The following is a 13812-nucleotide window of genomic DNA, read 5'->3' as shown; positions in this document are numbered from 1 at the left end:
AAATTGTGAAGAAAAATTGAATGAACCAAGCATATTGTTGCTGAATAAAATAGCCAAAAAAAAAAAATCAAAGGTTTTATCTCTTTTTTCATTTTTTTCTTCTTTGTTTGATTGTAACTTAGTTTGATTTAATTATATTTTGATATATTATTCGTTAGTATTGTAGCTAAATCTTTGATCAAACTTATTTGTTGAATTCAAGATATAAATTTATAGTTATGTGTTAAATTTGGATATGCAGATAACGTCAGATATGCAACTCTATCTTATATTTCGTTGTTGTGCGTGAGTTTGTTAGTTTCATTGTTTTCTAAATTTTTTTAACAATATTAGATGTTTCAAACATTGTGAGGTTCTTTGAATGAAAGTCTAAAAATGAATAAATATTCGATGAGATATTTGAAACGTCAAGCCATATGTTTCACATTTATAATTCTATAAATTGAAGCTAATGTATAGAGATTTACAGTTTTTGAAATGATTTTCTTTGTCTTAATTTATGTGGCATAATTAAAATTTTGAGTTTCAAATTATTTTTTTTTATTGTGAAAAAAGAATTAGTTGAGATACAAGAAAAAATTAAACATTTGATAAAATATTTATTTTTATAATTTAAATAGATATAACATGTATTTTAACATCAATTGCTAACTTTCAATCATGTGTTTTTCTTATAAATATATTTTCATTGATCAAGCAAGATACACGTACAAAACACATACACTATGCTGTAATAATAAAAAAGACAACTCTCATTAGGGATCGATCAATTCCATGTTCACAAGGAAACATAAGCAATTCAAAGTCCCTTCTATGAAATCAAGCCAACCTTCAATTTGTATATGCATATGCATGGACTCCCATCTATAAAACAAATAAGGAAATGAAAGCCAATCGACATCTACATCCTCTTCACTTCGAAATGATGTTGTTGCTCGGATGTGTATTCATTCAACAGGGTAGATGAAAGGCAAAGTTTTCTCTATTGTCGACGCATGTTAATTTTTGCAGAATCAATTGAGTTTTGAGTGTTTTCACTCAAGACGTTTACAAGTCTCACAAACGTCATGAAATTAGGCCAATCGGAGACTTCTTCACCTCACTTGAATGCAAATCAGAACTCCTTCGCAGAGATAAAGACATTTATATACATGCTATTGTAACTCCATGCTTTTAGTTGTCAATTTCACCGATCTCTCTTCCCCTTGACGGATTGAGCTCAACAAAGAACTAATACCACTGTCTAAGAGGTTGAAAGAAGCAGATCCATTGACAATTTGATGAACATATTGAATTTTCATGCTTCATATTTCATAATTATTACCATTAAGCTCATAGTTTTTATTAAGTTCGGCGACAATATTGTTTACAACAATTGACATACTTATTAATCGAGGTGATTAAAAAAATTACAAGCAGCAAAAAATTAAAGACAAATTTAGATAGCAAAAACTTTTCAAAAATAACATGCAATCATACGGACTGCAGAAAAAACATTCTGCATTTTTTATTTTTAAAGTATTGCTCAGTGTGCTGATTATAAAGGAAATTATCCATCTTTGCTTTCACGGATCACATGGCAAAAAGAATTAACAAATGTGTGGACTCAATTTTTGAGAAGAGTAGTGAGCACATTAAATTTGCACATAAGTGATCCAGTCCAATCTCCTTCATTTGCACTCTAAATAATCTGTCTTGGCCTAAACCGGATTTTAAGTAACACTGTTTTTGAGTTAGGCTACCGTTAAAACAAAAAAGCACGTTTTGCTTTTCCCTCAAGGAAAAGAAGAAAGAAGCAAGAAAGTTCCTCTTTTCTGTCTCATTCACCAGAAGGAAACAGAACTGGAAGCTTGTAATTTTTTGTTTTAAAATATATATATATACGACGACGTACTTGGCATCAGGAGAACGGTGATGGAAAAGGTGGTGGTAAAGAAGGCGAAGGTAGGTGACGATGGTATAGCGTTAGATTTTGAAGTAGGAGATGAAGCTGTTGAGATAATCAAAGCTAAGAGCTTTTCCCTGCCATGTCCATTGTTAGTGTTTTCGCCGACTACAGAAGGTTCCTATCCCGTTTTACTATTTTTCCATGGATTCTGTCTCCACCCCAACTGCTACAAGTCCCTCCTCCTACATATTTCTTCCCATCAATATATCGTTGTTGCTCCTCAGGTACTACATATACTTCACATGAGTGGTGGACTTACCATGATTTTTTTTTCTTTTTTTTTTTGATTTCAACAACCAAGAAAATACGTACATACATACATCTCATATTGATTTCATGAGTATATTGACCTCACTTTGGTTCATAGATATGATCTGCATATCAATTTTGAACCCAATGAAAGATCAATATGAAGTTAAAATGAGTAACTGATCAAAGGAATGTCATAAAAATAATATGATAAAGTCTGGTGCACTAAAATTTTCACTATGTAAAAATCTATTCTATGGAGCCTCACATTACATTTCTAAGAGAAGTCATGAAGAAAAACATTTATAGTGTTAATCCTCAGTATAACTTCCACACATCTTGGAAAATGAAGTCGGTCATACCAAATTAAATTACACACCAAAGTTTTCATTGCTATATATCATGTCCCAAGCAATTGGATTATCATTTTCTAAGAATTGCTACGCATCTGTGAGGTTGAAATCTCAATGCCTATATTGGTAGTAATTCCTTTAATATGATACTTGAATCTCAAAAGTTATTTCAACAACAACTAGGCCAGGTCCTGTCTATGTACCGGACAAGTTAGTGTGGATTGGATTGTCCAAATATATGTGAGTGCCGATTGGCTATATGAAGTTTCACTGCCCATATGTCCTATCGATCTATTTGTTGTTGTTTCAACTCAACATTAAAAAAAATCAAGGCCAAACTATAATTAATTTCTCTATATCGATCTTCCACTGCTGGGTTGATATCTAATTTATAATCAATTTGTTTTAAAAAAATGTTGCAGTTTTCTCCTATGACATCCCACAGCGAAGTGAAAAAAGCAAGAAAAATAGCAAAGTGGTTATCAACTAACAATCTCGACTCCATCCTGCCGCAGAAAGTTCTTCCGGACCTCCTCAAAGTTGGCATCTCCGGCCACGGGAGAGGCGGTAAAACAGCATTCGCCTTAGCTTTAGCCTACGGATCAGGCAGCAAGGACGGATCCAGCTCTTCAGGTATGGGTCCCGGGAACCTATTTGCTTTTGCTCTACCTTACATATGCATTAACATTTTAATAAAATTCGATTGTGAATCCAGTTATTTCTTGCATATTCATTTAAAATTACTGTAGAAACTCATAAACTTCAAATTGTAGGTCCGCCTCCAACTAAAGAAAAACAACCCCCTCTCAAATTCTCAGCACTCCTCGGAATTGATCCAGTTGGTGCAAGGTCCTCCGGTTTCTGCTCTCCAAATATACTCAAATTTATTCCTTACAGTTTCAATGTTTCAGTCCCCATAGCCGTAATTGGTACCGGCTTATCAAATCAACGAGCTTATGGTATATGTCCGCCCGGCGCACCAAATGGGGTTAACCATTCTGAATTTTTCAATGAGAGTAAGCCGCCTTGTTACTATTTTTTGGCTAAGGATTATGGCCATGCTGATATTTTGGATGATATAAATAGAATGACAACTTTAATGGGCATTATGATGAAAAGTGGAAAGGGATCAAAGGATACTCTAAGAAGGACTATAGGAGGGTTATTTGTGGCGTTTCTCAAGGCTTATTTGGAAGGTCAAGAAGATGATTTAATTAATATTGTTGAATCCCCTGATATTCGTGCTCCGATTAAACTTGATCCTGTTATATCTATCGAGGAGTAATTACATATGATCGATACTCATGAAACAAATAAGAGATTATTTCCTCTTAATACTTTCCGGGGGAGTGTATTGTAAAATATAATACATGTATTAGTTAATTTGTATTACTAGTATCTTGTTTGGTACTCTTTTTATCTATGTATAACTAATGCAATCATTAGTTATACATTTTATTATGTATTGAAGTGTGTATTAGTAATACACTCTATTTACTATGTATTAGTAATACAAAGACTTTTAACACATGCATTAATTTATTAAATGATCTTAATACCCCTCAATTTCACTCTCAAAATATTTCACCATTTCTTTTCCCACCATTTTAATTTACAATAATGAATCTTTTCAAAACATTTCCCACTATTTTAATTTACAAAAATGAATAATTGATTTAAATAACTATAACATATTTTTGTTTTGCTCTGAGGGTCTTTAAAAAGATTAAAAAACGTTGAAACTATTTCTTAATTTTACGTCTTGTATTTTATTTTTGTTTCGACTATGTTAATCCATCGGTGTAACATTTCTGCACAAAGACGAAGGTTTTACAATTAATCTTAAACCTCTATATACTAGTTCAACAATACTAATTATGTTTGAAATAGAAAAAGAACTTTGTTGCAAAAAAGTATACAAAATCAAAGAAGGGTATTTTTGTAAACAAACATTTCTTTTATAGAAATTATGTAAGATGTATTATTTCTTATACATCATACCAAACAATGTATGAGAAATAATATATACATAACTAATACAAGGATTACTAATGTAAGCATTATCAATACACTATATTTTGCATTGTTCTTATACACTCTACCAAATGACCCCTAAGTGTGTTGATGTTTGCGTTCCTGCAGCTGTATTATTTCGAAGACAATATATGTTAATGTATATACATCTTCAATAAAAAAAATGATTTCTTATCCTTCTTTTCTTTTCTGGGCGAAAGATCGTCGCATGTGACTTGCATTTTCTTCGGGCATAATACATATATAGGGTACTTAAATTTGGCCTTTACTAGCAAATAAGCACTGTAACTTCCCATGTAAAGAGTTGGATTATCCAACTTTCTTGGTTATTACTAGGAGGTTTGATTTTATGTCCCCACCTTCATGTGATCTTAATTTTGTTAGATAATAAACAGGGTAGAGGTCCATGTCAAGCCCCTCCCTTCCCCCGTCCCTGCCGCCATCTCAAGGCAGAGTTTAATAATAAAATGAATACTTCAACTTTGAGTTGAACATCTAGAAATGTCAATTCATCCCGGTATGTCAATTGAATAACTCAACTTACAAAATAATCATTTAAACACTTGCAAAATTTGTGTCACATTAGCATTGGGTGTCCACATACATAATATAGACAAGTTATAGTATTTATTTGCCAGTAACCATAGGCCTGTCCCTTCCCTCGAGTCCATCAATGACTCGAGGCTCTCCTTCTCGACTTAACTCTCTCTCCAGAAGCAGGTTCTGCATCTCTGACCTCACGGGATCTATTCAGCACCATCTGAGCAAAAAGAGTGAAACATAACTTAAAACACAAGGTATACAAAAATTTCGCACGATAAGAAATAAAATGAGGAAAGTTTTCTAAAGGCATTTTATAGCCTCTTGAAGATAGATACGGACGTTTATGTATCGATCCGCAAGACATTATTAGTCTCATTCTTACACCGTTGAGACCAATGAAACCTGTCTGCTATAATACCAATTTGTCATGATGCAAAATTCATAGGTCATGATGACACTTATTGCGGCGAACCTTGATAAGTAAGCCTATCACCCAAATCAATACACAAACGGGAAAAAGACAATAATAACCCCAAGGTAAGGCTCCTAGAATGAAGACGAACCATACAAGTATAATAAATGTAGAAAGAAACATAATAATGCAACCATAATTTCCACAACCAGGTGTCAACTGTATAAGAACGTATCTAGTATAACTCGAGTCCAAGGAAATACATAAGATATCCAAATACAAGAGAAACTCTATCTCTGAAGTGAAAATAAAGACATAGTCTACAAAGAAGGGTAATAGAAGACATTCGAATGCCAGGAACGTCAACCACTACCTTGAAAGCTTTAGATATTTCTCGAATCAAGCAACGTGGAGCGCACCCAATCCTGGATCTGCACCAGAAGGGTATATGAGGGGTGAGTACGATCTATTTGTACACAGTAAGTATCATAGGCCGATCGAGCAAAGTAGAAAATAAAGTACACAAAATAAACACTAAGAGAATATCACTTGCAGTCAGAAAATATCCCACAACGATATCCCACAACGCTTGCACAAACAATTTTAATATATACATAACACATATATAGCAACAACAACATCAGGTAGAACACAAGAATACATTATATCACATACAAGTAGGAACATGGGAGAACATGCATATATAAGATAGTTAGGTACAATTAATGAAAAATAGAACAAATAAATGTATGACAAGTCAATATGTCAATTCAATCACAACACAAACACAATAAAGAAAAACAATGAATAAGATGATGATGATCCACGAGGTTATCGCACAATCTCCATATACACAACATTTCTTTCCGTGAAGATACTCGATGTTGTGAGTACTGTTGGGTGAGGTGATGGAACTTCTTTACAAGTTCAAAAGAATTCATTGGGACATTTTGTCTTTCGAAGAGGGGGTAGATATTGCATATCTTACAATTTTAATTGGTGACATAATATTCATCTTACAACAATTTCACGAAGAAAATTACGTGATAACTTTATTTTCGTAGCTATTATGCTCTTTCATTATTAAAATCTAATTAAACAATTTAAGAAAAAAGTCACATAAAAGGGGGAGAAAATGAACGAAAGAGATATGTCATATCACTCTTCTTCATTAACAGAAGGTTAAATATCAATAAGAAAATTCATTTGACCATCTCTCCCCATTAACTATATATTGTTGTGCTACTCATTGTTTTTGTAGCTTTTTAAAATCTTTTCTCTGAATTGTATTTTGTCTCGAGTGGAGGATCTATCAATTATACCCCACTATGTGGAAATATATTGGGCATGTTGTTGTTGCATCTCACCCCATTTTAGATTATGCACAATCTTTATATCAAATATACATTTTTCCTCCATTAGATCTTTTACAAAAAAAAAAAAAAGAAAAACTCAATCTTCTCATCATAAGTTCGATTTCTTCAAAAAAAGTTCTCCTTAATTAGCTACTCCTGCCACCTACATTTACCCATTACTTTCTTTGCAGAAATTAAAAATACGTGAAATCAGATTAAAGTTGGAAGAAATTAGAGTATTGTGAATTCTATCAAAATCAAAACATAATCATAAAGCAAATTTATTTTACATTCAATATCAGTAAAGTATCAGTGAAGAGAAATATAATGATTTCTTGAAAATTGAAATCATGTTACAACAACAATCTTCAGTAAAATAGATTTTATGGGTAGAGCATAGTGAATTCTAATCAGTGTGCCTGGTAGTGTCATGAATTAGTTAAGAGTATTGAATTTATATAATAGGAAAAAAGCTACTGAAGGAAAATGAATGATAATTTTTCATTCAATTATATTTGTGGTGCCATCAATTACATTTAATTAAGTTGTAACTGACCCATTTTTGTAAGAAAGAAACGTGGGTACAATTAGGATTCTAATTGAAAAGAAAAATTAAAAGGTCCATGCATTACTGCTCATAACTAATATATTTAGTCTATTTGGGAAAAAAGAAATCCAAGCAATATAAAAGAAAATAGAGACAATTTCAGGATAATAATTACAATTTTATAGAAATCAATGAGTAATTTTAGTTCGAAAATAAGTAAAAAGAACTTAAAAATTGAGACAAAAGATAAATACCTGCATTTTTAAGTCTTTAAATAATACTAGTGAATTTAACCACGCTTCGCCCGGTCATAAAAAATAATAATTAAAATAATTTCTTTGAAAATATAGTTGAGATAGAAGATTTTAAATAGTTTCTTATACAACACATAAAAAAGGTTTTAAGTTAATGAAATCATCAATAATATTTTCAATGATATCCATATAAATGTGTTTTCTATACATCAAATAAAAATTAGAATACATATGGTTACATGTGATTTTGATGACATACATGTATCAAAAAATTTAAATTAGCTAATATGTATATGTGAAGATACTATGTATTTCAAAATAAAAAGAAAATTTCAAGAAATATGATAATATTATTGATGGAAATAATAAATAGAGTTTGAAGATGAACTTTATTTTATATTATTTAATTAATAAAGACAGAAGAGATTAATTTCATATACAAAAATTTAAAGAATTATTTTTACTTACGAATGTTTTTATCATAGTCACATCTTAAAAAAAATGATAATTAACTTTTTTGGTAATTAAACTTTATGCTTTTGAAAAAAAAAATTTAAGAAAAAGCTCTCCGATACTTTTTATTTAAATTCAAAAATAAATATTTTCTTTTACTCATGTATGTATGAGTCTATAGTGTTTGTTATTGCATGTACCTTATTCTTTTTTGACTAATACATATTATATTTTCTATAGGAGTTTCACTCCCTCCGTTTGCACTTGTACATATGTTAAAAGTTGTCATATTCAAGTACTTGTCAAGTCAAAAAGTTTAGAAAGGGTAAATTTTTTTCTTTGACTTTATTTTTAACATTACTTATCATAAAATAAAGAGAGGTTTGATATATTAATTAAATTACACTCTCAATTGTTTTTTGTAATGACTCTAATGGAAAGGAAGAGAGTTATGATAAAATAACATATATTTATTATAAAGAAAACATTACACAAAAAATAGAAAATTTGTGAAATGAAGAAAAAATGAGAAATACTATATTAAATGATATTGTAAATTACAATATTTATTCGGGGACAAAGTCTCCAAATAAAAAAAAAGAATTTTTTATTGTTGATCTTTAATTTTTCTTGAATCGTAGAATATTTAGTTTGCTCATCATCAAACTATCAATTATATAGACCTATATCTTGCAGTTCTATATTATTTTATGATTTTTGATTTTTTTTCTCACGATATATTAAGACTGTTGAAAAAAATTTAGGAAACAAATTTTATTTGGTAATACTTGATATTGTAGAAATTTTCATGAACTCCTAATTATGACACCTTTAAATGAATAGAAAAAAAAATTAATAATGAAATTATGTTCCTCCATTAAAGAGGAATAAGAAATATGGAACATGAGAAGATTGTAAAGACGGATCACAAAATAAAAATAAGTTTAAAGTCGAAAAAAGACAAAATATTCATCAAAAAATGAGTAAAAAACCAAAATTAACAAAATAAATTTAAAAAATATTATTATCGATCATAGAAAATTATCACATCACCTACACTAAGCTCAATTTTATATGATAGATAAAAGAAAGTAACTAATTCTTTTATTTAATTAGTTACTAATGACTAATTTCTTGAATTGAAATAAGTCACAAGCAAGTATTGCTATTTATCCTTTTTCTCAATTTTTTTGAAATTTTCTTCATTTTTAAAAATTATCTACTAAGCTAAAAATAAAAATAAATCAAAAGGTCAACTTTTAAAATTGAAACTATCGTTTTTCATGCTCTTTCGTTTTCTGGCAATAGTCTCTAGAATGTTTTATGCACTTTCAGAATAATTTATATCTCAAATATTGTCAAGATGATTTAGTTGTTATAAAATTTTAATTAATCAAAAATATATTTATTTATTTTTTCTAGATCAATTACACTCTATAGACTTGAGAATGAAAAAAATTCTTTTCATAAGTCTATTCAAAATGAATTTGAATTAAACGAATTTTCAATGCGAATATCAAACACCACATGAGAATTAGAAAAAATAATGTTTATTCATTAAACCGTGTTTCATTATCTATAATAATTTTTTCTTTATTATTTATATCATACTCGATCTCAACCAAAATATTCGTATATCAAAAATCAATATGTGCAAATTTACAAAAAAATTGTCATTTAATTTAAGAAAAAAAATATGAAAAGTAAGAGAATAAATCAAATAAAGAAGTAGAATAAAAGAAAAAACAGATGATCCAAGTGTCTAAAATAATCGATTCTAAATTTTCCTAAAATCTTTTCAAATTTTACTTTATGAGAAATGCCTCAAATCAATAAAAATCAATTCTTTATTAATTAATAGATTAAACAAAAGAACGACAATACTTAAAAGATGTTTAAAATTGCCGTATATATAAAATATTGAAAAGAAAAGAAAAAAAAAAGATACATAGATAAAAGTTATATCTCACTCAAGTCCCAGTTATGGACATATGTTGCTTCTTCTTTTCAAATGGTCGAACATATTCAAATATCAAATTTGTGCAGGAGACCTTCTCCTCTATCTCCCACTCTCCTTTCCTTTTATTTCTTCAAAACTTGTAGTTTGAAAATTTCATAAACTCAATCTTTTATTAGTAACCTGAAACAGAAAAAAGGAGAGAGATATCAAATAAGTATATATTTGAAAAAAAAATGATATAATTTAAAGACAATTATAGAAATATTATATTTTAGATTTCAACATATGAAAAGTATAAAGACAAATACAGAAAAATAAATACCAAACACAAACACCCAATATCCATTACATAGATGGAGTTTGTCAAGTATGACTCTTCTTAATTATTTTATCATTAATTATTAATTTTTAATTTTTAATGTTAATAAATAGCAAAAAATGTTTTATTCTTAATGTGACTTTTAAACTTTCATTCAAACTTTTTGATTGCATGCTTTTGAGGTTTGATAATTAATAATTTTTTTTCTTTCCTTTTTTTATTATTAAAAATAAATTTAATTAAAATAAATTATTAGAATGAGGAAAGGTTTTAAACTAATGATCCTTTAATATTCTTAAATGCTTGATGTTTGAGCAATTATATGACTAATAAAAGAGTAATTATTAAATGTATTTTAATTTCTAACAAATTTTTGAGGAAAGCAAAAGAGAATTTTTTTAAAAAAAAAATTGAAAAAATAAATAAATAGGCTTTCTTGCATATAAGAGGTACCACATCATCATTCTTCCAATCTTCTTTTATATATATATATTTTCTAACCCATGCATATCTAACATTTATTTATAATGAAACCTACCTCTTAAATACAAATATTTATTACAATGACTAGGGGGTTTGGGCTATAGGTGACAAAAGAGTTTTAAAATGATGTGTAGGTGACACAAATCTTAATAATTGAGTGTAGGTGACAATTACTTTATTATGAATTAAGAAAGTTGGGTAATTTTGAGAATAGTTCAGAAGTTTTTAAATTTACACTTTGATCCAAATGTTTACCTAATATAACGGAAAACGGAGGAAAAAAGGCGTCTTTCTCTCTCTTTTCATCCATTATTGTTTTTTCTCTCTTAGCGATTTTTGTTGTTCATTATTACTTCTGTTCTATTCATCATCTTCCGCTTTATTATCATCTTCATCTTCTTTTTGTTGACCATTTGTTGTTGTTGTTGTTACCGCTATTGTTGCTATTTGACCAATTTCTTACGTCAAATTTTATTTCGTACATCACTTTTCACTTTTGCATTACTTCATAGGAGACTTTGGTAAGTCAAATTATGATTTTTAGTTGAATTTGTCATCTGGGTAACTGCTATTGTGTTGTTTTTTCAACAATATATAACACGCGAATATAAATGCAACTTAAGAGTCATCTGTTTAAAATGATCTGTTTCAATGGAATACTCATAAATTGAATTCGTGTTTATGGTTTTATAGTGCCGTAATATGAATCGAACAGATGAGTCATCTATTACAACATATGATCCATCTATTGTAACAGATTAGTTATCTGGTGCAACATGATAAAAATCTGTTGCAACAGATTAGTAACCTATTGCAACAATACCTAAAATCCATTCCAACAAATGTGTTATCTGTTGCAACAAGGTAAATATCTGTTGCAACAGATTATTAACCTGTTGTAACAGAACCTAAACTCGATTCCAACAGACAATAAATATCTGTTGCAATATATTAATGACCTGTTGCGATAGAACCTGACCTCGATTCTAACAGATCGTCGTCTGTTGCAACAGGTAGTTCATCTGTCGCAACAGGTTAATTATCTGTTGCAACATGTCACTCATCTATTGGAATCAGCTTCCAAGGTGTCTCAGTAATGTAACATCAATCCCAACAGACGCTTAATCTGTTACGATAAATATATAGTCTGTTGCAACATATGATTCGCCTGTTACGACAGATGATCAGCTTTAGGAGCGTAACATAAATCCCAACAGGTAAGTAATCTGTTGCGACTGATTACACATCTGTTGGGATTCATTTACGACACTATGAATCACTATTAACTTTTTTTAACAAATGATTTTATTTAGGTACCACTAATGGAGGGATCAATAACAATAGGGGTGGATTCACTACTAAAAAATCTTATTTTAGCCATGCGATTTAGTGAGGGACGTTCCTCACTAATCAAGATTTAGTGAGGACATCCATCGCTATAAGGTGTCTTGTTAATTTGAGCCTTGCTAATTATTAGTGGGGGAGACCTTTGCAAAGTAGTGACGGACTCCGACACTCAATCATCACTATTTTGATCTCACAATTTTTCAGAAAAATATAATATAGTGAGGGATGTTCCTTACTATATTAAAAATATATATTATATTAATTTATAATTTAGGGAGGGACGACCCTTGCTATATTAAAAATATATATAATATTAATTTATTATTTAGTGAGGGACGTCCCTTGCTGTATTAAAAATATATATAATATTAATTTATTATTTAGTGAGGGACGACCCTTGGTATGCGAAAATTAATAAAAATTATAAATTTAAATGTACCGAGGGCTATCTCTTGAGGCATAGTATAGTCACCATCTGCCTAACTAACTCTGCGAAATTTAAAACTAGATATTTGAAGGGCACTTTCATAGTTGCCAGGATATTTTCCATTTCTAAGTTGTTTGCTCTTAGTACCTCCATGGCTTTTTCTCTTTCCAGTATCTCTGGTGGCTAAGAAGGAGGGAGGGGTGTATTTTCTATCTTCAAAAATGGGTTCTCTATCCTTAGGAAGGTAGGTCCATTAAGGAGAAGGGATGAGTTTTCGAGGGAAAAAGAGGGCAAGGTCTGAGCTGCTTGGAGCATGGTTTTTTGTAGCATCTCTGTGAAGAGAGACTTTAGTGGATTCAGACCCATGATGGTCATCAGAGCAGTCAACCATACATTGTTTTCATAAGAAGCTAGAGCTTGGTTCAGTCCCTCCTTTATTATGAGGGCCAAATAGATTGGGTTCCTGTGGGTTATCCTTACTGGAGTCTTATCTATCTCCATTCGTAACTTTGCAAACATTTTCTGCAGCCTCATCTCCATCCATGATGATAAAATGTGTTCTAATGGGAGGGGTTCAGTTGTGAGCTCCTCTAGATTGAGAGGTGGTATGTCTAGTTTTTTGAGTTTTTTCTGAATTGGGGGGAGCTAAGTTAGTAGGAGTATTTTGGATAGGGAGAGTTAAGGGGTGCATGGTAGGGTCCATAGACCCTGCACAACCAGTAGTAACTGGGAATTCAGTTTGAAGCTTATCTATAGACTGTACCGGTAGCTTCTCTTTTGACTTCAAGTGCTAGAATTTAACATGATTGGGTGTCAAGTCCATGGCAAAAGGAGTCTCAATAGAAGAGCTTAAGACTCAAAGGAATTACCCGTTAGTGAATCCACTAGACTAGAGGGAATCGGCCAGCCGCGCCCTTCCATTAGCAGTGAGCTTTAGTCGACCAGAGAGGCTACTCGGGCATGGGTGAAGGAACGAGAGGGGCTGAATTGGGTCTTCTTTTTAGGGGAAATAGGCCTTTTAATAATTTGTTGGGCCAGTTGGTGTAGGGGCTTTTTGTAAGAGAAATGGGCCCAACTTTAAGGGGTCAGCAGATGAAAAGTTAGAGATTTTGGGCCTAGTTATATTCG

General features: G+C 30.7%; 1 protein-coding gene across 1 annotated transcript; it reads left to right on the top strand.

Moving 5' to 3' along the window:
- The first annotated feature begins 1882 nt into the window (after positions 1-1882).
- LOC124897042 (chlorophyllase-2-like) lies at positions 1883-4092 on the top strand. Its single transcript, XM_047409189.1, has 3 exons — positions 1883-2172; positions 2973-3183; positions 3324-4092. The coding sequence occupies exons 1-3, from the start codon at positions 1915-1917 to the stop codon at positions 3833-3835; spliced, it is 981 nt and encodes a 326-aa protein (XP_047265145.1). The 5' UTR covers positions 1883-1914; the 3' UTR covers positions 3836-4092.
- The last annotated feature ends 9720 nt before the right edge of the window (positions 4093-13812 follow it).

Source organism: Capsicum annuum, chromosome 3, assembly GCF_002878395.1.
Source record: "Capsicum annuum cultivar UCD-10X-F1 chromosome 3, UCD10Xv1.1, whole genome shotgun sequence".
Classification (NCBI taxonomy): Eukaryota; Viridiplantae; Streptophyta; class Magnoliopsida; order Solanales; family Solanaceae; genus Capsicum; species Capsicum annuum.
This window is presented reverse-complemented; position numbering and strand designations above follow the sequence as displayed.